At 40.2% G+C, this 20,968-nt stretch overlaps 1 protein-coding gene across 6 annotated transcripts in view; it reads right to left on the bottom strand.

The window, feature by feature from the left end:
• RB1CC1 (RB1 inducible coiled-coil 1) overlaps positions 1–20,968 on the bottom strand; it is a 60,393-nt gene that overhangs the window by 20,417 nt on the left and 19,008 nt on the right. For 5 of the 6 annotated variants that reach the window (XM_027128114.1, XM_027128112.1, XM_027128113.1 and 2 more), the window contains 12 exons: positions 20,142–20,268; positions 19,800–19,970; positions 14,969–15,171; positions 12,880–13,306; positions 8,964–9,134; positions 6,173–6,357; positions 5,820–6,006; positions 5,654–5,735; positions 5,470–5,531; positions 4,112–4,215; positions 3,269–3,395; positions 1,281–3,181 (listed from right to left, as the gene is read on the bottom strand). In XM_027128114.1, coding sequence (XP_026983915.1) covers positions 1,281–3,181; positions 3,269–3,395; positions 4,112–4,215; positions 5,470–5,531; positions 5,654–5,735; positions 5,820–6,006; positions 6,173–6,357; positions 8,964–9,134; positions 12,880–13,306; positions 14,969–15,171; positions 19,800–19,970; positions 20,142–20,268 — 3,747 coding nt within the window. Of the gene's footprint in view, positions 1–1,280; positions 3,182–3,268; positions 3,396–4,111; positions 4,216–5,469; positions 5,532–5,653; positions 5,736–5,819; positions 6,007–6,172; positions 6,358–8,963; positions 9,135–12,879; positions 13,324–14,968; positions 15,172–19,799; positions 19,971–20,141; positions 20,269–20,968 lie in introns of those variants that run through there. The other variant, XM_027128117.1, reaches the window with a different exon arrangement.

Below are 20,968 nucleotides of genomic sequence, written 5' to 3'. Positions count from 1 at the left end.
TGCGCCCACCCCAGTGCCAGAGCCTCACCTGCACCGGATTATTCCCGGAACCCCCTCTGCAACCGGAAATCCGCCAACGAGGAGGACGAGCGTGGAGTCCGGAAGGAGAAGGGCGGCTGGGCCTGCTCCCCGGGACCGCTCCCCGTCGTCCAGGAACACAGTCCCGGGCCGAGCCGCACCCCGAGCCCATCGCTGGGCCCCGCGGGGACGCCCGGAGCCGCCGCGCCGTCCCAGGGGCCCCGCCGGCCGCCAGCCGCGGTGGGCGCGCCCGCGTCTGTCCTCCTGCTGTGTCACCGGTGCCCTCCCGGCCTTCTGCGGTGACTGCCGGGACCTCGGCGTCCCCCAAGCTCTGAGAAGGTTCGAGTATGGCCTAGTTCTTCTAAGAGCCCGCCATCCTTCCAGAACACATAAAGGCTTTCTGTCTTCAAAACAGACGCGGAGGGTGAACTGCGCACCAGGGTATGAACACCACACAGCGGACAGTCGATCACAGGAGGCGGTGTACAAGTCCCTTTAACCTCCGGCCAGAGGTTAAAATAGCCAATGCAAATATACCTATCATATGTTCCCTTGGAAAAATTAATGATGGAACCAACCGATAACGTTCTAGAAATTGTTTATTAGGCCACAAACCCCTTCAGATAATTTTAACGAGTGGAAATGCGGAAGCCCAATTTCTCTCAGCCAAGGCAGTAACATCCGGCAGCAACAATAACACAAAAACCCTCACCATTGTATAAACCCAGCATTTAACGTTATCTTTTGAATCACAGAGGAAATAACTGAAATCGTAATGTCAAGAAAATAACCACCAGAAAGCTACACAGCACCAACCCAGAAGTTACTAACTGCTGCTCTTCATACATACATACATACATACAGTATTTTAAAAGAATGAAAATAAGTAACTTTCAAATGAAGAATTTAGGGAAAGAACTACAAACAAACCAAAAGGAAATTTATAACTTAAAAAAGGAATAAGAAGATCCCGAAAACATAGGAAACTTTCAAAAATTATTCCTCTCAAAATCCAAAATACGAATCCATTTTTAAAAGCCATCCTAATGGATTCACGTAGCCTGTTAATTTTTTTAGATGTCTGTGAGAAACACTACTTTCAAAAGTACGTTTTTACTTCATAAAGTATCTCCACTGTTACCTTTACCTAAGGTGTTACCTAAGGTAAATGAGTAAATCAAGGCACTGTGATTACGCTCACAATTAAAATCTCCATCACTGAGACTTTAATTTTATGATTATAGACTAAAGTTCATTCTTACCTTTTTGCTATTTGACTCTCAAGATGTTTAATTTTTTCTAACAACTCCTTCTCAACAGCTTCCCTTTCCAAGCTCATTTCTTTACGGGCAGTCTCAACAGCTGCCTCTTTTTCACAATTAAGCCTCTGAATCAGCTGTTCTCGGTCCTGTTCGTGCCACATGACACATTCCTCTTTGTCTTTTTCAAGGTTCTGGATAATAGCTCTGTACTTCTCTTCTTGCCGGGTGATCTTCTCATCTTTTTCTTTCTCAAGAGCACTCAGTTCTGAGTCCAGTTTACTCTGCAGTTCAGCCAATCCTTCTTTCAGGCCTTTTTCTGCTTCAGATGCTTGGTGATGCAATGATGTCACTTTGTTCACCTCGGCCCTAAGCATATCAGATTCTTCTTCGTGTCTACTGATTAACTCTGAAATGCACTGATCTTTTTCAATTGTCATTAAAGTTCGTAGTTCGGCCAAGCCCACCTGGTAATTTTCATTATCATCTTGAATCTTTTGCTTTAGTTTACCCATCTCTGTTCTCAAATGTTCTGTCTCTTGTTCGACGAGAGATTTTAAGGTCTCCTTCTGCTGGGCTCTGCTTTCTTCCAGCAAAATTTTTATTTCATCCGTTTCTGCTTCCTTCAGGGCAAGTTCAACCTCTAACTTACACCTCATGTCCGACAAATCAGAAACCTTGAGTTTTAATTCCTGGAGCTGCTGTTCTTTTTCCTGGATGGCTGTGGCATGAGAATCTTGCATCTGCTCGATTCTCTGTTGACTTTCCTTTTCTAATTTCTCCAAACAGACCTCGTGGCCGGTCATGACCTTCTTGAGCTCCTGAGTGTGCCTGACTTGCAGAGTGTCCTCCAAGTCCTTCAGGTGGCTCTGCTCCAGGCACTGGAGCTCTGCCCTCAACAGCTGGAGCTTCTCATCGTTCTCCACGCGGAGCCTCTTTAAGTCTGCTAGCACCGTCTCCCGTGACTGCTTCAGTTCTTCCATCTCGCAGTGTTGCGTATGCATTATACTTTCCATCTCTAACAACTTCTGATCCTTTTCCTTCTGCAGGCAGATGACAGCTTCCTTCTCATGTTTAACCAAAGCAAATTCGTTATCTTTATTTTGTAAAACCTCCTCAAGGCACACCAAGTCTCCTTTCAGCTTTGTGATTTTGTTTTCATTTTCTTCACTCTCCTTTACTAGTGCAGCAAGTTTGCCCTCATATTCACTTTTTAAAGACTGTAGTTCTTTTTGGTGTCTTTCATTTAGTGTTATTTCCAAAGAGCATTTTACTTTTTCAATAATGTTTCTTATTTCTACTGCTGTACACTTTAAAGAATTTGAGAAGTCACACTGTTCCTTCTGCACAAACGTTCGGAAGTGGCAAAGGTCCTCCTTTATGGTTTGTACACTGAGGTGCGAGTCGTGGGCAGTGACACGGCACTTCTCCAGCTGGACGCCGAGAGACGCGTGGTGGCCCGACTGCTCCTGACCTCGGGCACTCGTGTCCTGCATTCGCCTGCTGTCGATGGCATTGATGACTGAGGAGTAAAGGGATTCCACCATCATCTCTGGACTCTGTGGATCACTGATAGGATTGGGAGATGACAAGTTTTCCTCTATTACAAACTCATTCACTGCAGACATGAAATCTGATTCAGGACTTTCTGCTAATGAATCCAAGTCTAACGAAGCCTGGTGAAGAGTCTGTTCTATGTTTGGATGGGGGATAGTTTCAAAATCAAATGTATGTGCATCAATGCTATCCGGAGACAATTCTTCTAAGGGACAGACTGCAGGACACAAGGGGCCCTGCACAGTGAGTGGAGGGGGTGTTCTGGGTGAGGTAGTAGTTGTGATTCCTGTCGTGCTTTCTATCCGGGGTGAGGAAGCCGCCTGTGGGGACGTCTGACTCGCGGATGCCTGGAAAAGAGAGGGACAGGCTTACAGAGCTGCAGCAACACAGGCATTTACGCTAACGGGCGAACCACTGGAAAGAACGGGATTTGCCTTTTGTTCGCTCAGTAGGTCTGTAATGGTCTGTGACATTTCATCCAAACTTTGTGCTGCTTTTACCAAATTATGTAGCGCGAGTACATGCTGGTGCAGAGGGTCAAAGTCACAAAGTAGGGGCACCCTGAAACAGAGCACAATCGAATTAGATTTCTAATTTCTCAATGAAAAATGGATAACTGCAACCAAATACTATAAACTATGTCAAAAGCAACTCACCATCGTCTTTCAGTCAATACCAGGAATAGTTTAAGCAGACTAAGACATATCATTAAAGGGGGGGGGAGGAGAGGGTGGGACGAATTGGGAGATCAGGATTGACATAAATACACTACCGTGTGTAAAATAAATAGCTAGTGGGAACCTGCTGTATAGCACAGGGAGCTCAGCTCAGTGCTCTGTGACGACCTAGGTGGGTGGGAGGTCCAAGAGGGAGGGGATATAGGTATACATGTGGCTGATTCACTTCACTGTACAACAGAAACTAACACACCACTGTAAAGCAATTATACTCCAATTAAATAAATAAATAAATAAATAAATATATATATAGTAAATGATAAATCAGAAATCTCTCACAGTATGCAACAACGTCAGATCACTACCAGAAAAGAATTAACTTCATGTAAGGCATTAATTCCCTCCTAGTTTATCTTCTTCGTTTTTTTCTGATCACTTTTATACTCCCCAGAAACTTCCCAGCAGCCACGAGCAGCCAGCTCTCACGGTGTGCTCCTCTGCTCCGGCACCCCTCGCGGTGCTGCTGCCCTTCCCACAGCTCCAGAGTAACGAAATCATCACAAGGCAGTAACTAAAGCTAAAAATATGAACTGTATTTACCTGAGGAACGGCTGAACTTCGGAAGGACAAAATGATTGCAGAAACTGTAAATCTTTTAATGAAATATCTGGAAGTTCACAGTCAAACTTTCGAGGCTTCTGTGTCTATATTAAAAAAATAGTAATTTACAAAAAAATATACAGTATAATTTTGTAACTGATTTCTTAGTATAATCAAATTCAATAACCAACAAAAATGCTTCAAATGATCTCCTCACACCTAAGAAACTGAATAAAATAATAAAATGCAAATGAAGGACTATTCAGTGAGGATGGGGAGACCACTTTTCTGAGTCTGAAATAACAGGGACGTGCAAGCTGTTGGTGATCAACTGCCGTGCTCACTCCCCACTTCTCTGTTCTCAGCGTCTTTTCATGGGAATTCTGGTATTCTCGCCAGCATTAAAGGAACCCATTTGTCTCACTATTACACAGGCTATTCCCAAGTTTCTACCTGACCAACAGCACAGTCGTGAGGACAGCCCCAGCCCTCTGTATCTATTCCTGTCACCTACTAGCGTGCTGTGTTGTTTTCATGCAGTAAAGATCGTTTTTTCTTACACAAAACTTCCTCCTTGCCCTTTTCTTCACCTTTTCATTACATTTTCCAAAATACAAAGTCTTAGCCAATTTCAGATTCATAAAAAAATTATCTACCATTTCTTTATAAATACTGCCAAGAAATGCACCTTTTAGGATAACTCCAATGGTCTGAGTCATCACTTATGCAGATTTAGAGACGTCAAGACACCCTTCATTAAGCAGGGTTCCTAGATAAAGGAGTGTGGGAAATCCTGCCTATTACAACACTCATTCATAGATACACAAAAGCACATACATTTAAAGTCCTAAGGAATCCTGCAGTACAAACACATGTTTAACAGTTAAGCAGTGTGTCTGAGGAGAAAACAACAAACCTACAGCATTTCCAAAACTTCTTTGATCACGGAATCATATGTTTCATGTAATAAAATTAGTGGTCCCCAGACCACTCTGGTTTAGAAATACAGCAACCTTATTTTTCATGGTTTCAGTGAAGATGACCTGATGGGTCACCCTATTCGGATTTGTGCAACATGAATGAGAGGGGAGGGGAGGGGAGGGGAGGGAAAGGGCGGCAGGGACAGGAGGGGTGGAGACAGATAAGGTGAGGGGGAGAATCTGTTCCCACCCATCTCGACAGTGCAGTAGGACTTCATCGTCCCATGCAGTGAAAACTCCTGACCAAAAACTATGAATTCATCTTAAAGCCAAAAACATTTTGATAAAAAATGTCTGTTTCTGATAAATATCTCTACTTCTGAAATAAAGGTCTGAACACACACAGGATTTAGTCATATTAGAAAATAAATTACGTACACAAAAGGATGGGGGCCAGGAGTCCAATCCCCTAAACAGACGATTTCTTAAAAAGGACTTCCCTGTGTAAAGAAATTAACAATATGGTTATTTTACAACTCATCCTATATAATGCTATTCATATCTATGAAATAAAAACAGCATTTTTCTTAAAAAGTGTAAGTTATTAATAAAGAACACTTACTAAATAACTTCCCAAAGGATTCCCTTTTTGACTTTTCAGCCTCATATAATCGCTTTCCGTCTTTGACTAAAGCACCAGCCCACTAAGAAAAGGAAAGCCTCTGTTAGTGTCACACGCCAAGTCACTGAGGCTCAGGCACAATCAAAGTACAACCCAACCTGCATACCTCCCTGTAGTGTTTTATGAACATTTTTCTCCTGACAACCTCAACAGCAGCTAAGCAGTACATCTGAGGAACTGTACTCAGAGCTTCAACGATCTTGACTCTCTCTAAGAGCTCTATAACGAGGCGGAGCAAAGCCTGCAACTTCTCTCCATCCTGATCAGCATGAAGCATCACAAAGCAACACCACCTACAGAATGAAATCAAGACACACAAACTCTGTAAACATCATCCAAGCCCATGTCAATCAACCAGTGAAGTATGTCAACATGGGGATAAGATTACACCATCACTTGGGAGAAATAAAAAAAAATCAACTCTCAACATCCCAAATTAGATACCCTAGAATCACTTACTTCAGTCTGACATGAAGGTTATTTGCTAGTTCTTGTTTGGCAGTGGTGCACTTCTGTTTAATATCCAACAGTTTTCTATGATTTTGCAACATAATCATCAACTGATTTGCATGACTCAGGCACAAATCAGGTAACACAGACGCATCTTTCAAGTTTTCAGCTCTCATCTGATTAGCTAAAAATCCCTTTGGGAGAAAATATTTTAAAGGATATTAACTTTCATGAAAACCATGAGCATTCATTTAAGAGGAAAAGCTTTACGTTAGACATGAACTGTTCTACTTTCAAATAAGATTTTAAAATCTCCTACTTTTCTGAGTGTAGTAGGTGTGTCCATAGCAAAGATTCAGAGTTCTTAAGAAATGTATGCTCATCTAATTCTGTTCCATTTTCGTGCTAGAAAAAAAAAAATGAGACCCGGGAAGCTAAAGCAACATATCCAAGGACACAGCAGGCAAATCAGAACTAGAACCTATGACTGTAAACTCCTGTTACACCACAGTTCAGTCAGAGCACAGGTAAATAAAAACAGGGGCACTGACTTGAAGCCCTGTGAAAACTAACAACAGATTTAATCTAATCAAGGATATTCAACAGCATATTATACACTTCCCCCAATAAAAATCAATCAACTTTGCACTACTCCCTGAAAAGTCATTCCCTCCTCTGGTATTTCTGGGCTATTATACACTTTGTTCCACTGATCTGTGCTCATTATCTTTAGAACAATGACTTCTACAGTGTATTTTATTGTTTCATAGGAAAAGTAATTATCACACTTTTTTATTAGCTATCCTTATTTATTTTCACAGGTGAACCTTGCATCTGCTGTTAGGCAGGGATGGTTTTTAGACTATAGATTGATTCAGACAGATGTGCCAAAGCCAAGAGCAAACACTTAAAAAAAAAAGTCCAGAGACATCTTGATGAGACATCTCGCTGATCACTGTATTCACAGGTTTTCCCTACTCTACTCACTAGTTACCATGTTATAGAAGTTTTAGCATCTGCACACCCATCTCACTGTCACACTTGCTACTATAGGTAATTATCCTGGTAGGGCTCAACCACACAACCAACAAAGGACAGCAAGTGTGTCTTCTTACTTTCTGGTAGTTCTCTCTCTCTTTTCTGTTTCATGTTTTTTCTAAATATCATGAAAATATTTAAGTTTAAATGATGTGTGTTAAAAAAAGTCGAGATGATTCAATATATGAAAGTAAGATAATTTTAGTATTTATTTTACATCTTATTTTTCTTTCAATATCCTGCGTGCTTAACCGTGGCTGTGCTTTTTCTGTAACTTAATCTATTTTTAAAAAGTAACTTACTGCTTTATTCTCTTTTGATAAAATCTTAATAGGTTTTCAATTGCTTTTTACTGAATCCAAGAAAAATATGGCATCAATCCACAATTCATGAAGTACAAGCCCAATGCAGGAGAAATACAAAGAAAGCCACACCTCACCATGTCACAGCCAAACTGCTAAAACCCAAACCAAAGGCAAAGTGCTACAAGTAAATCAGTAACAGCCTAGAATTCTCTATTAAGAGAAAATATCCTTCAGAAACAAAGGATTTTCAAATGACAAAACCTGCATTTGCCCCTGGAAGGAAATACTAAAGGATATTTTAACGTATGATAGACTTTAATACATCAAGGATGTATGTATTCCTTAAAAGGAATACAGCTAATACGTTAAAAAGACAGTATACTATGACCACATTGAGCTTATTCCAAGAATCCAAGGATGGTCCAAGATTCGAAGCAGAACGTACCTTTCTTAATCTGATAAAGGGTTTCTATTAAAACAAGGAGGAAAAACAACCTACTACGAACACTGTAATGGCGAAATGTCGATCATTTTTACAGATCAGGAATTAACCAAGGACACCCAGTATCACATCTATCTCAGCATTACACTGGGAGGGCTCCATTCGGTGCAAACACAAGATAAAGAAATTCAGTTCACAGTAAGGGGGCCGGATCCAAAATCAAGAGACAGAAAAAGAGAATCTGGTAATTACAAGATGAATTCAGTTAGTAAACTATAAAAATGCTATAAATATTTTCAACATGTTTAAAAAGAACACAGCAAGGCTCTATCTCCACGCTTTATCTACCTCCCCGATACTACACGTCCTCAGCCACGCAGGTGAAATACAACATTTGTACCCATTAAAGTGACCACTCTGACGTTCTAATGAAAGAAGACATTTAGAGGAAAAATGGTGGCAGGGAAAGTTGAACCAGCAAAGCATGTGTGAGCGTCAAGGTTAGAAAAGTGGCCTCTTTCGGCTCCAGGCTGTTCTCACAGAGTGCTCTCGCCAGGGGAGGGGCACACAAAGCAGTCGAGAGTCACGGCCAGTCACCACGTGGAAAACTCCCCTCAATTCCACCACCTTCTGCTGGTCATCACCCTAACCTGGCAACGGGGCTCCTAGAACACTGCATTAAACGAGACCTAAATTTTCTGAGGTTTCCGGCTTCCTCAGGAGGGAGCAGGGGGCTGCTCGGGTGGCGAGCAGGGGGCTGTCGCGTGCGCAGGTCTCCCCTGCCGCTCACAGCGTCTCCGGGCCGCCTCCCCGTCACCCTCCGCAGCCTCAGCTCATGTGGTGCTCTCAAACCCGAACGCGAAGAACTGGCCTCCACCTTTACTACGTGGAACCAGTAATACCGTGTGAACAGCATTCATGGGTGAAGTGAAAACACGGTGCACAGCAACTGACATAAAAGACGGGTCTAGAAAACCGCGAATTCCTTTTCCTGAGAGAAGTCTGCGACAAGCACCTGAGCGAGTTCTTTCTGCTCGTTGACGAGTCGGCCGCAGCTGGCGATCATCTGGTCCAGGGCGTACAGCCGGTCCTCCAGCCCCTTGATGGCCTTCATGTTCTGATTATCCAGATTGGCAATAGTCTGACGGCATTCTGCTATAAAGGGCCGAATGATCCGTGGATCAAGCTGAATGACAAGGAAACATGTGCGAATGAAATTTTTTGCAAATAGCTTAAAATGTATTTCACACTATTTTGATACACAGCTTTAATGAAAAACAGTAATAGTGAAAAATACAGAAAAGCAAAAGCATGAGAAATCAAGGTTATATTTCCACAAGAAGGTTAAGAACAGGGTAGTTATGGTGTTAATAAAACACAATTATTACTGATTATATTGGGATACATAAGTAGGAATCTAGTTCTAGACATTACACTTTTTTTTAAACTTTTTTAAAAAATTAATTAATTTATTTTTGGCTGTGTTGGGTCTTCACTGCTGCGCACGGGCGTTACTCTTTGCTGCGGTGCACGGGCTTCTCATTGCGGTGGCTTCTCTTGTTGTGGAGCACGGGCTTTAGGCGCGCGGGCTTCAGTAGTTGTGGCACGTGGGCTCAGCAGTTGTGGCTCGTGGGCTCTAGAGCGCAGGCTCAGTAGTTGTGGCGCACAGGCTGAGTTGCTCCGCGGCATATGGGATCTTCCTGGACCAGGGCTCAAACCGTGTCCCCTGCACTGGCAGGCGGATTCTTAACCACTGCGCCACCAGGGAAGCCGCATTACACCTTTCAATTCAAGCCACAATTCATTCAATTCTCAATATCCCACCGAAAATGTTATTTTCAAGGTCTTATGAAGTAGAGCAGAACTAATAACGAAAACACATTCTTAGGTCATTACCTGTCTGATCGATCAACTTCCCCCTAAAACAAAGCAACACCTTCAAACCTCCCTCCCTCCTGGAGAGACCTTTATTCTCAGTCTGCAGCTCCTCAAGGAAGCTGCTTGATCAACTACACTCTCTTACTCTGCAATCTCTCCTGTTCCCGGGCTTTAATTCTCCAAGATTTCTGGGATTTAGGTAATTCAAGGAACCCCCCAAATTCTCTCCACCCTGCTCCACTTTCCCCTGGAAGAACACTGCACACTGGCGTCTTCCGTGCACTGGCTTCCGGCGGGGCTCACAGTGTAGCCCACCTACCCGTGGGAGGGAGACCACCCCTCGCAGCTTCGGGCGTCCCCTCCGCTGGGTCTGGCTCCTCTTCTGTCTCCTCCATAAACAGGCGAGATTCCGCAGGACTCTGTGCTATGGCCCATCCTTACTGTTTCTTACAGGATTTCGAAGGAGGTGAACTCCCCGCGCCTGTCCAACCCTTCATCCTTCTCACAAATGTTCAGCGGGTTTCTGCCTGCCCGCTCACACCTCCACGGGGACATCGGCCGTGATTACTAAGCTGTCCTCTGCTGGAATCCCGAAACGGCTCCCTCGGCACCCAGACGCGTCCCCAAAGCACAGAACGCTGAACTGCAGACAAATGCTGTTTCTCTAGCTTCATCTTTGTTCACACGGATTGTCCTGCCAGCTGCTGAAGCCCACCTCAGCCCCCCTGTGAGGGGCCTAGTCAATACCACCTCCTTCGTGTCTTCCCTGATCGCCACAAAGGGACTGTAAATTACTCAGTTTAGGTACAGTGTTAGGTTCACAGACAACATACGAAAGCAGTTAAAAATGAACTGTTATCAAGAATTCAGTGTAGTCAATAAGAAGCTGCATTTCTAACATCACAAAAAAGTTAACACAGCCATTATTTAACACGGGCAGCACCTGCTTCACGCAATATTAACTAAAACTTGTGCATATGTGAACATTTCCTCATTTCCATGGTGAGTCCAATGTGCACACATTTCCAATCCAAAGTATTGACTAGTTATAAATTATGAGGGTGATAAAAGGCTAAAAAAGATGACTAAAATAATTCAAAATTTCAACCTGGGCCAAGTTACAGCTATACGTAAAACACAGCAGTGATTTAAGGAAGAAAAAACAAACTCCAAACCATGGCTCCTGGTTCTAATGCTTCTGTATCTCATAATTCACGCAGAGTACAACACAACTACACAGACAAGCATGGAAGAATATTTTAAGATTCACTGAATTCTGTAGGTATGAATTATTGTGAATTTTCGTTATTAAGCCAGAAAAGGACCACTGTTTCTTCTCTCTTGTCATATAAAGTGAATAAAACTTATGGCTTTGCTAGATTTCATTTAAACATGCAAACACAAAGCCAAATGCAAGCCCTTTAAAAAAGTGGTTCTCGTGGCCTAGAGCCCTGTTCTCTGATTCACGTGGAATTATAAAAGATGACGCTTCAATCACCCTATCACAATCACGTGGTTGATTTTCCACAATCACAGATGGAATTTTTAGGCTACTGAAATGTCAACAGTTTGAATAGGAACACTAGTTTTCATTCATTTTTGGCAGTAATCTTTGCACAATATATTCCATGCTTCCCCACCCTGGCAAATGTCTTAATTGAAGCGTTCTTTGACAACAAATAATAAATGGTCAAAATGAAAGAAATGCCTAAAGGATGTAATCAAGGAAATGGGTGTACTGAGAGAACTAAGAATAAACTTTGGAATGCATTCCATTTCTACTGTCCAACAACTTAAACGAGAAAACATGCTGCTATTTTCCAGGCATCCCAGACAGTGTGCTGCCTTTCCCCCAATAACCAACCAAAGATTAATAAGTCTCTTTTCCAAGTCAAAAGTTTACCTTTGAGAAAAGTTTAAGTATTCTGCCCATCATCTTTAGACAACAGCAGCCTTCAAAATACTGTTTCATATGGTCTGCATCACTGACGCATGTGCCTCAACAACCTCCTCTCAGGCCTCAAAGATTTTCTATCCACTTACTGATCAGATCTGAAGAGGTTTATTCCAGATTTATTCCCCAGGTTTAAAAGTTTTTATAAGTGTACTTGGGGGAGAACTTAATCCAAAACACAAGTCACTATGGTTACAAACTAAAAACACAATGTCTAGGTTTTGAATTTTAAAATATCTCAGGCAGATACTGTATCTAAAATTACTTCTTTTAAACCTCAGAGATGAGTTCCCTGGGAGGGGGTGGGGCGCGGGGGGGGGGGGGTGGGGGGAGTGATGCAAAAGAGGCCCATGGGGGTTTTCCGGGAGGTGGAAAGGTTCAATGTATCTGCCTTTGGATGTTGGTTACTCCAGTGAATTAACCACTCGAGACTTGTGTATGTCATCGAACGTCAATCATTCTCAGTGTAAAAAACTGTTATAAATAAAAACGAAATTATATCATTAATATTTTCCCCCCAAAAGCTTGAAAGTTCTACAGCATCTGTAAATGTGAACGTATGAATCATTATTAAGTTAATGTAAGAAACAGCGATGGCCAAATGTTATCATTTTATCGATTTACTTGCAGAGAATGCTCAGTACTCAAGGCGCAATAATGAAAACCAGCAAGACTGTCCAAGTTTTACCTAGCAGATCAAAGAGCCTAACCGTAGGGACAAAGTAGAGGACAGAAGATATTAAAAAGTCCAAGCAATATTACAGGATCAGGAGAAAAAAAATTCAAAGTACCACCACCACCAAGACCATCCCCATTGGAGTGGACACCTCAAGGCTCGGCACTGCATAGAGATTTTACCTATATTACTTCTAACAATCTTCCCAAATTTACTATCAGTTCATAAATAAGGTTATGCATTAAATGATTTGATTTGTCCAAAGTCTTAGATATGGTTGTAAAGTTTTATTCCAAGGCTCATTATTTCCGCTATAACATGGTACTACCCCCGCCCCTTCTCCCATTACTGTACAGAAAATATTTAGTACAGGTAACATAATTTCAAGTGGTTAAATGACAAGAAAAATCAGATGACTCTTACCCTGCTCATGGAATCAAAGCACTTCCTGACCAGCGATTCCACGTCATTAGGCCTATCCTGCACATTGATCCAGTCTAACAAAGAAACATTAAAAAAAGGCAGGTCACCGTCTTTAGCATCTACTGCAGCTTCGTCCTGCTGGACAGGACTTGGACAAGGTTCCCTCATTTCTTTTCCACTTTCAGCATCTGTGGTGTCTGGGGCTACATGTTGCACGGACTTGTGAAATGAGGTTAAGGAGGGTTTGTTCATTGTTGCAGGCATATCGGGAGAGAGCACCAGTTCAGTGGAGGTTTTCATATCGGCCTTTTCTGAGCCTTCACATTCAGGCAAGGAATCCAGTCTTCCCAAACATTCCCTGTAACTATGTCTGGTTAGGCACTCCAACAGTGGAATCTTGGCCATGACTGAAACCGCAGTTCCTAAACTTAAAGTACAAAAGACCTGTCAGTAAAATAATGGGACTGCTCTAGTCAGAGGTTAGCATTTTGAAAGAAATAATATGTTATTATCACACACAGAAATCTCACCACCTCTCTGTTAACACTACATGCATCTAAGTAGTCCATGAGGTGTTCTTTAAAAGAAGACAGAGAGAAGGAGGATGTCGTTCACATGCTGAAACACCCTCTAAAGATAGCAAGTTTACACTAGACACGTGGACACTTGGTTTTTAACAAACCTTAAGGTATAAAAAATTGGAACTTATAAAAAAGATTTACCATAGAAAGTTTAATGTTTGATTAGCTTAAAGATAAAACATTTTTGATATATTGAAAGCAAAGCATAAAATTAACACTCTTATTAGAGATTAAGGTTAACTCTTGCATTCATCACTCCCTGAAAATAAACAGGTAGATAGATGTATGCTGTCAAAAGAACATGGGAGGGCTTCCCTGGTGGTGCAGTGGTTGAGAGTCCGCCTGCCGATGCAGGGGACACGGGTTCGTGCCCTGGTCCGGGAAGATCCCACATGCCGCAGAGCGGCTGGGCCCATGAGCTGTGGCCGCTGAGCCTGCGCGTCTGGAGCCTGTGCTCCGCAACGGGAGAGGCCACGACAGTGAGAGGCCCGCGTACCGCAAAAACAAAACAAAACCAAAAACAAACAAACAAAAAAAAACATGGGGAAAAGATGAAATCTTGATGATTTGACTCCTGTAAAAACTATGTAAAATAATTCAGGATCCTACATTAAATTAACATCTGAGAGAACTACCCACCCCCCAAAACAGTTACTTGAAATCTCAGGTTATAAAAATTGTAAATGCTCCTTCCAGTCTTCATTAATCATTCCTTCCTTCCCAAGATGCACCCCATTGTCCACTTAAGGCCAAAACGTTCTAAACATTCATGCCACAAAATAGAGAAACTTCAATTAATAAAGTTCACTTGAAAGAAGAAAAAGAAAATACTTCCCTCCAACTCTAGTTAAATAAAAAGTTTAAGAACCAAAAAAAATGAATACAAAACACTGAAAGCACAAACACACACACAACAAAGGGCTACATTTGTGTGGAATTATTGCCGTATTGTTTTACATTCATTATAGCCCTTTTAAAAAAGAACCAATGGGTATCAGATGGGCTTATATGCAAAGAACCAGAAAAACATCTAAATGAGAACCGGAACACAAAGGTTTTTTTCCATCTCAGCAAGCCTTCATCATATGGCAATATTTAAAAAGAAAAATAGAATTTTCCTTGACTGCCTAATGTTTGAAAACTTTTCCACTCCCATTAGATTGTTACTTCTGCATTTTGCTTTACTTTATTGTAAAACTGGTAGCAAGGCAAGAGACAAAGGTTCCTGGTTTCTAAATGATTTCAAAAGTATTTTGAGTCTTTTACATAAAGAAAATACAAGAAAAAGAAACATGGCAGATTCATAAAATATATGGAGGATAAAACTGTCCATAATTTTAAAAATCTTACAGTCCATAAAAGTCATCATAAAAGTCTCAAAAACATGAACCTCAATTATAATAAATATATGGCCTACTAAGAACGCAATTACTGTTACTAAAACTACTGATAAATTGCAAAGGTATTTTAAACAAACATCTTATTATCCATTTTAATGGCATACATACTGAGTAAGTTTTAACTTGATGTCCTCTACAGATTGCAGGTAATTCGAATAAATACTTTCAAATTTGAAAAGTAGCTTTTGGTAGGAATTTGAACAATCCTCCAGATTGGCCATGATTGCCGCCCAGCCTTGGTGCTGAAGATGTTCATCATGGACCAGACCTTCACAGAAAGAGCAAAGTTTCTTGGCAACTTCATACATCTCCTATATTGGAAAAGAAGAAATAATCGGTAAAAGAAGGTAATGTTTGTGTGCACGTCTGCATATGTGTACTTACATACATGCATGAATGTGCTCTGAACTCATTTCAAAGGAAGCACTGCTACAGGAAAGTTTCCGTTTCTGGTTCCTGCTTGTTGCCGTGATAATGAGGAGGAACTCATTGCTCCTGGGAGTAAATGCAGCTAGAGGTCCACACAGGGCAAGGCAGCAACAACCATCAAAAGTAAAACTGTGAACTTGCTATGGTGGAATACCACACAGCAGTGAATACAAACCACTAATACACGTGATTACATGAACGAGTCTCAGGAACGTAATGCTGAGTCCAAGAGGCCAGACACAAAAGAAAACAAACCGTTTTAGGAGTCAGGATATTGGTTAACTTCATGAAAGAAATAATGGGTCCTGAAAGGGAGAAAGCATGAAGTGGGGCTTTTGGGGTGACACCGTATTTTAAAATTTGCGTTCACTTTGTGAAAGTGCACTAAAAATTATGAATGTGTAATTGTGATATGTCCATTTTCAAATATGTTTATCAATAAACAACACTCTATTATTAATTTCACTAGCAGTAAAGACAACAGTCCAAGGTCACCCAAGTAACTGGGAAACTTGACTCTGGAGACCACGCTCTGGATGGTTAAAAGACAAGAGGGCTGGGGATTTCCCTGGCGTCCAGTGGTTAGGACTCTGCACTCCCACTGCTGGGGGCCCAGGTTTGATCCCTGGTAGGGGAACTAAGATCCCACAAACCCAGTGGTGCAGCAAAAAAACAAACAAGAAAAAGACCGAGCCTCTAATTGCTGACGTGATGGACAGTATGACTGTGGGTCTCTGTCTTGGTTAGAGTAGCTCTGGGTGAATGTTACAAACTGAGAGGTACATTCTTCCCTCCACTTCCCATTCTTCTTTCTCATCACTTTCTTAGCTATTCCTGGACAGTGATCCTTCCAAGCAAACTTAATATCCATTTTATGTAAAACAAATAAAACAAACAAAACAACCAAATTCCCCTCACCCCCCCAAAGCAAAAATGCTTCATCATAGCAATTAACTGTAACTAATTAAGCTAGTGAACAGACAGTAATTAGAATATGATCATGAACATTAAGAATATATCTTTTCATTTGATTATGTTTTATTGTTAATAAACTATGTTCCATTATAAAATAAATTTTTTTTTAAAGATTAAAAAAATAATAAGTTTTTATGTTCTGGAACTTTATAGACTTTTGTTGTTGTTGCTATTGAGAATGCAATTTATTTCCCATTTCTATTCTAAAGCAGTGCCAATACAGAGAAATAGGAATGATGTTTATCTATTTATCAAACACCCAATCAACCTTACAATTCCTTCCAGTGGGCTTTTATTAAATTCTCTCAAATTTCCCGAATATGCAATCATATCATCTAAAATGGATGTTTTTCACTTCTTTTCCATTAACTTCACCACTTACTTGATTTTTTTTACTTCAGTATATTTCCCAGAAGTTCCAAAAGAATACTGAACAGGTTTATTCTGATTTATGCAAGTGACTCTAGCTTTTCACTTACTTGAAAGCTGATTATCTTTTTATATTTGGTGGAGCCTGTGTTACATTTATTTTGCTCCCTTCTAGGGCTATTTAATTAATTAGGAACAGCTGCTGACTTTTAACACATGCCTCTTCCAGACAACATTAATATGATGCTCTATGTCTCCTCCTGTAAAGTATTAGTGATTGAGGCAATTAATTATATTAATACATATCCAAATATTGAACCATCCTTGTATCCCTATAACATCTGCTTTTTGCTATTAATATATTAGTCTTTTGATACTCTTCTGGGTTATTATCTATAAGGAAAAAAGTATATTCTATATTTTTAGGATTCAGAGAATTCAATCTAGTCCACAAGATCCTTTTGATTATGAGAGAAATGTATTAAAATCTCCCTTAAAAATTTTTTTGTGGTGAAACACACATAAATTTTACCGTTTTAACACATCTTTAAGTGTATGGCTCAGTACCATGAACTCGTTCACATTGCTGGGCAACCATCACCACCACCCATCTCCAGGATTCTCTCATCATCCCAAACTGGAACTCGGCATCCATTAAACAATTAACTCAACATTCCCCTCACTCCTCGGTCCCTGGTAACATCTATTCTACTGTCCGTCTCTATGAATTTGACTATTCTAGGGACCTCATATAATTGGAATGATACGCTACTTGTCCTTTCGTGTCTGGCTTATTTCACTTAGTATACTGTCTTCAAGGTTTCTCCATGTTGTAGCTTATATCACAAATTTCCTTCCTGTTGAAGGCTGAATGATATCCCACTGTATGAATATACCGCATTTTGTGTATACATCCACTGGACATTTGAGCTGTTTCCACCATCTGCTATGAACACTGACATACGTCATTATATTAAAAGTTCTCCTGGGATTAATATTGTTATCTTTAGCCTGTGTTGATAGGCAAACACAGATGTGGCTTGGCTTTTTCACAAATTAAATCTTTTATTATTAGTTTCACTTTTTTCTGTTTAATGCTTTTAACAACCACTAACTACTAGCTCCGTGCATATCTTTCTTCTTATACTTTAGCAACCTGTTTTAGCAGTAATTCTTGTGATGGCATAGTTGTTTTCTGTTTTGATCATACCATAAAATTTCTTTTAATAAGAGAAAAGTTGGCTAATTAATAACCAAATACTGGAGGACTGTATTAATCTCACTGTTTTATGTTTAGTATTCACTTTATTATTTCTATTATATCCTATCTAGATTTTTGCTAGTTTAATGAAGATAGTATCCATTCCTAGCTCTTCTCTGCTACTCATTATACGCCCTCCTCTTTCCTACTTGACTTAATCCATGCCTGGATTAAACCTTTACAATTCTTTAACTTGTCACCTGGCATCACTAGATACTGCAAAGATTGTTTACTGCTACACTAATCCTCTCTCTCATTTCATCTGTTTGATTTTTAAATCTTTTTATCAAGTTTTATTTGTTCTTTTGATTTTTTACTCTAATCACTTAACAATTATACGTCCTATTTGGTTAGCCTATAATTTTTATATCTAATATTACATTTTTCTATTAGCATGTAGTATCTATGTTTTTCAATTAAATCAAAACCATTGCTTTTTAAGTGGTATGCAACTGTGTAACCTATCTTTATTAGTTTTATTAATTTATTTATAGACCAATAATCAGAAAACAAATCTCAAGGACTCTATTACATAAATTCAGTTTACAGAGTTTGTCTTTTTAAAAATAATTTTGCTTTCTAAAAATCATTTCCTGACTCTTTAATGTTTATTAAGCATATTCCAGAAAGATGAGGTTATTCTCTTTTTATGTTGTATCCTGTGTGAAAAATGGTATAGTTTCACAAATGTATGTACTACATTAAAACAACCTGCTCTGAAATTTCTTTTAAGAACGCAAATATTACTACTTAATAGTTTATTTCATTAATTTATTTTTATAAAAGGTAAATACTCTTTTTCAGTTGATTCTAAAAGATAACATTTTTTTTTTATGTCTGAAAGCAAAATGTGTCCCACGACTGATAGCTTACAGCCAGTATTACAGTAAAGTACCAGCAAGTCAAAAACAAACACAAAAAAACAAAAAATAAACCAAATGGCTGGGAAACAATGCACGGGGGCTGCAAGCAGCAACACAGAGGTGTATGTATTAGGAAGAGACTGGGCGCTCCTCCAGGACCTAAATATGGATGTGAGAGAAAAGTCACAATCTTAAGAGTTCTTTAAGCTCTCTGTGCCTATGTCTGTCTACTCAAACATAGGTACTGCACTGATCAAAGCAATGTCCTGAAGTCATTAACTGCACACCATCATCTAGGAAAGAGTAAACAAACCATGTTTAAGACAGTTGTTCCACCCTAAGATTTTGTAACTGTTTGCAAACGTAGGATGACGAACAAAGCACACGCCTGAAATTTAAAATCCAGACAAAGTAATCACAAAATATTTTTTCAAAGTTTGTTATTTTTCATGTTTTTGGCATGTTTCCTCTATAATTTAGACTACTCTACTATTTAGATTTGAATGCTTTTATTTTTTAATAAATTTATTTATTTTGTATTTATTAATTTTTGGCTGCATTGCGTCTTTGTTCCTGTGCACAGGCTTTCTCTAGTTGCAGCGAGCAGGGGCTACTCTTCGTTGCGTGCGCGGGCTTCTCACTGCGGTGGCTTCTCTTGTTGTGGAGCACGGGCTCTAGGCACGTGGGCTTCAGTAGTTGTGGCACGTGCACTCGGTAGTTGTGGCTCGTGGGCTCTAGAGCTCAGGCTCAGCAGTTGTGGCGCATGGGCTTAGTTGCTCCGTGGCATGTGGGATCTTCCTGGACCAGGGCTCGAACCTGTGTCCCTGGCGTTGGCAGGCGGATTCTTAACCATTGCACCACCAGGGAAGCCCAAGATTTGAATGCTTTTAGAAGCAATCAATTTTTTAGATCATTCGCCAATGCCTAGTAAGCTAATAGTCCACAAAAACATTACCAAGCATGTGAATAAGACATTATTCTGTTAAATAATGCCAATTTTTAATTTTAAACTGTACTAGGTATAAATAAATATTACAATTACCACTGCAAGTTGTGTCCTTGAAGCAACAGTGTGAAAAACTGCAGGCATCATAAGGGACTCTTCAACTTTTATCTCCATGTCATTTTCTGTTGAAAAGGTAGTTTTAGGAATAGCAGGTAGACGTTCCGATAAGATCATTTCCTTGTTAAAAAGAAAAATTGGATTTGTGTCCTATAGAAGTAAAAATTCAAAAAAAAAAAAGAAGTAAAATGTTACAAATAACGAACGTGCACACTGCCCTCCATACACCAATCAGATACACATTCCTTGCGACCACGAGCCCTGAGCCCCTCCGTGAAGCTGGAGTGCGTCTGTATGGAAGGAAAGGCCCTGGACACCTACCGTCCCGGCACTGTAGGTGCACACTCTCCGGTCTGCAGCCATGCACTCTCCCCCGTTGACCACCAACACCTGGTGCTGAATAGCGATCTTATACTTGCTGTGGATGGCATGTTTCAGGTCAGCCACACTTTAAAAGAGGGGGGGCAGGGGGCCAAAACATCAGCTATTTACATTTGCCCAATGACAACTTTTTTCATTATCCAAGTGGCACTATGTAAAAATACCTGACAGATAAATGAATTTCACTCTAAAAATTTCCCCAAAAACAGTAGTAAACACTACAAGCTTCTTGTTTCTGCAGCTGGATTCCATAATCAACCAGCCAATCATAAATAACTAGAAGGTCAACGATCACCCGTGTCCCACACCTAAAAGTGAGCTTATGAAATGCAGGCAGTAGAAACATTTATTTTTGTGATCTTTATATAACGTAGCAAAGGAACATGCTCAAATTAGCATCAGGTCTGTTAAAATCCTCAGAACAAAGAATGTGTGTTAAAATCTCCACATCACATTACACAAAACACATGAAGTCTACACCATATGGAAATCGCTTTCTTTTCCTAATCTTTCAAAAAACCATTCCTTTACAGGTCAAATCAGATTTTATAAAAACTAGAACTTTCAAAAAAATAATTTCATAATTCCATTAAAAAATAAGATTAATTCGAAATTTTATTCTATCATTAACAAACAAAACAAACACTATTGACTTTATTCACATAAAATAATAAAAACAGTGACGAAAAACCACAGGGCTGGTACATGCTGGTTTATGTAGCTATAGCAATAACCCCCTCAGCAGCGCCCTGGGCAACTCAGAAGAG

The sequence above is a fragment of the Aethalodelphis obliquidens genome, unplaced genomic scaffold (genome assembly GCF_003676395.1).
Source record: "Aethalodelphis obliquidens isolate GAN/ISIS:26980383/991018 unplaced genomic scaffold, ASM367639v1 scaffold33, whole genome shotgun sequence".
NCBI classification, from domain to species: Eukaryota; Metazoa; Chordata; class Mammalia; order Artiodactyla; family Delphinidae; genus Aethalodelphis; species Aethalodelphis obliquidens.
The sequence above is the reverse complement of the archived record's forward strand: the minus strand, read 5'-3'. Positions and strand labels throughout refer to the sequence as shown.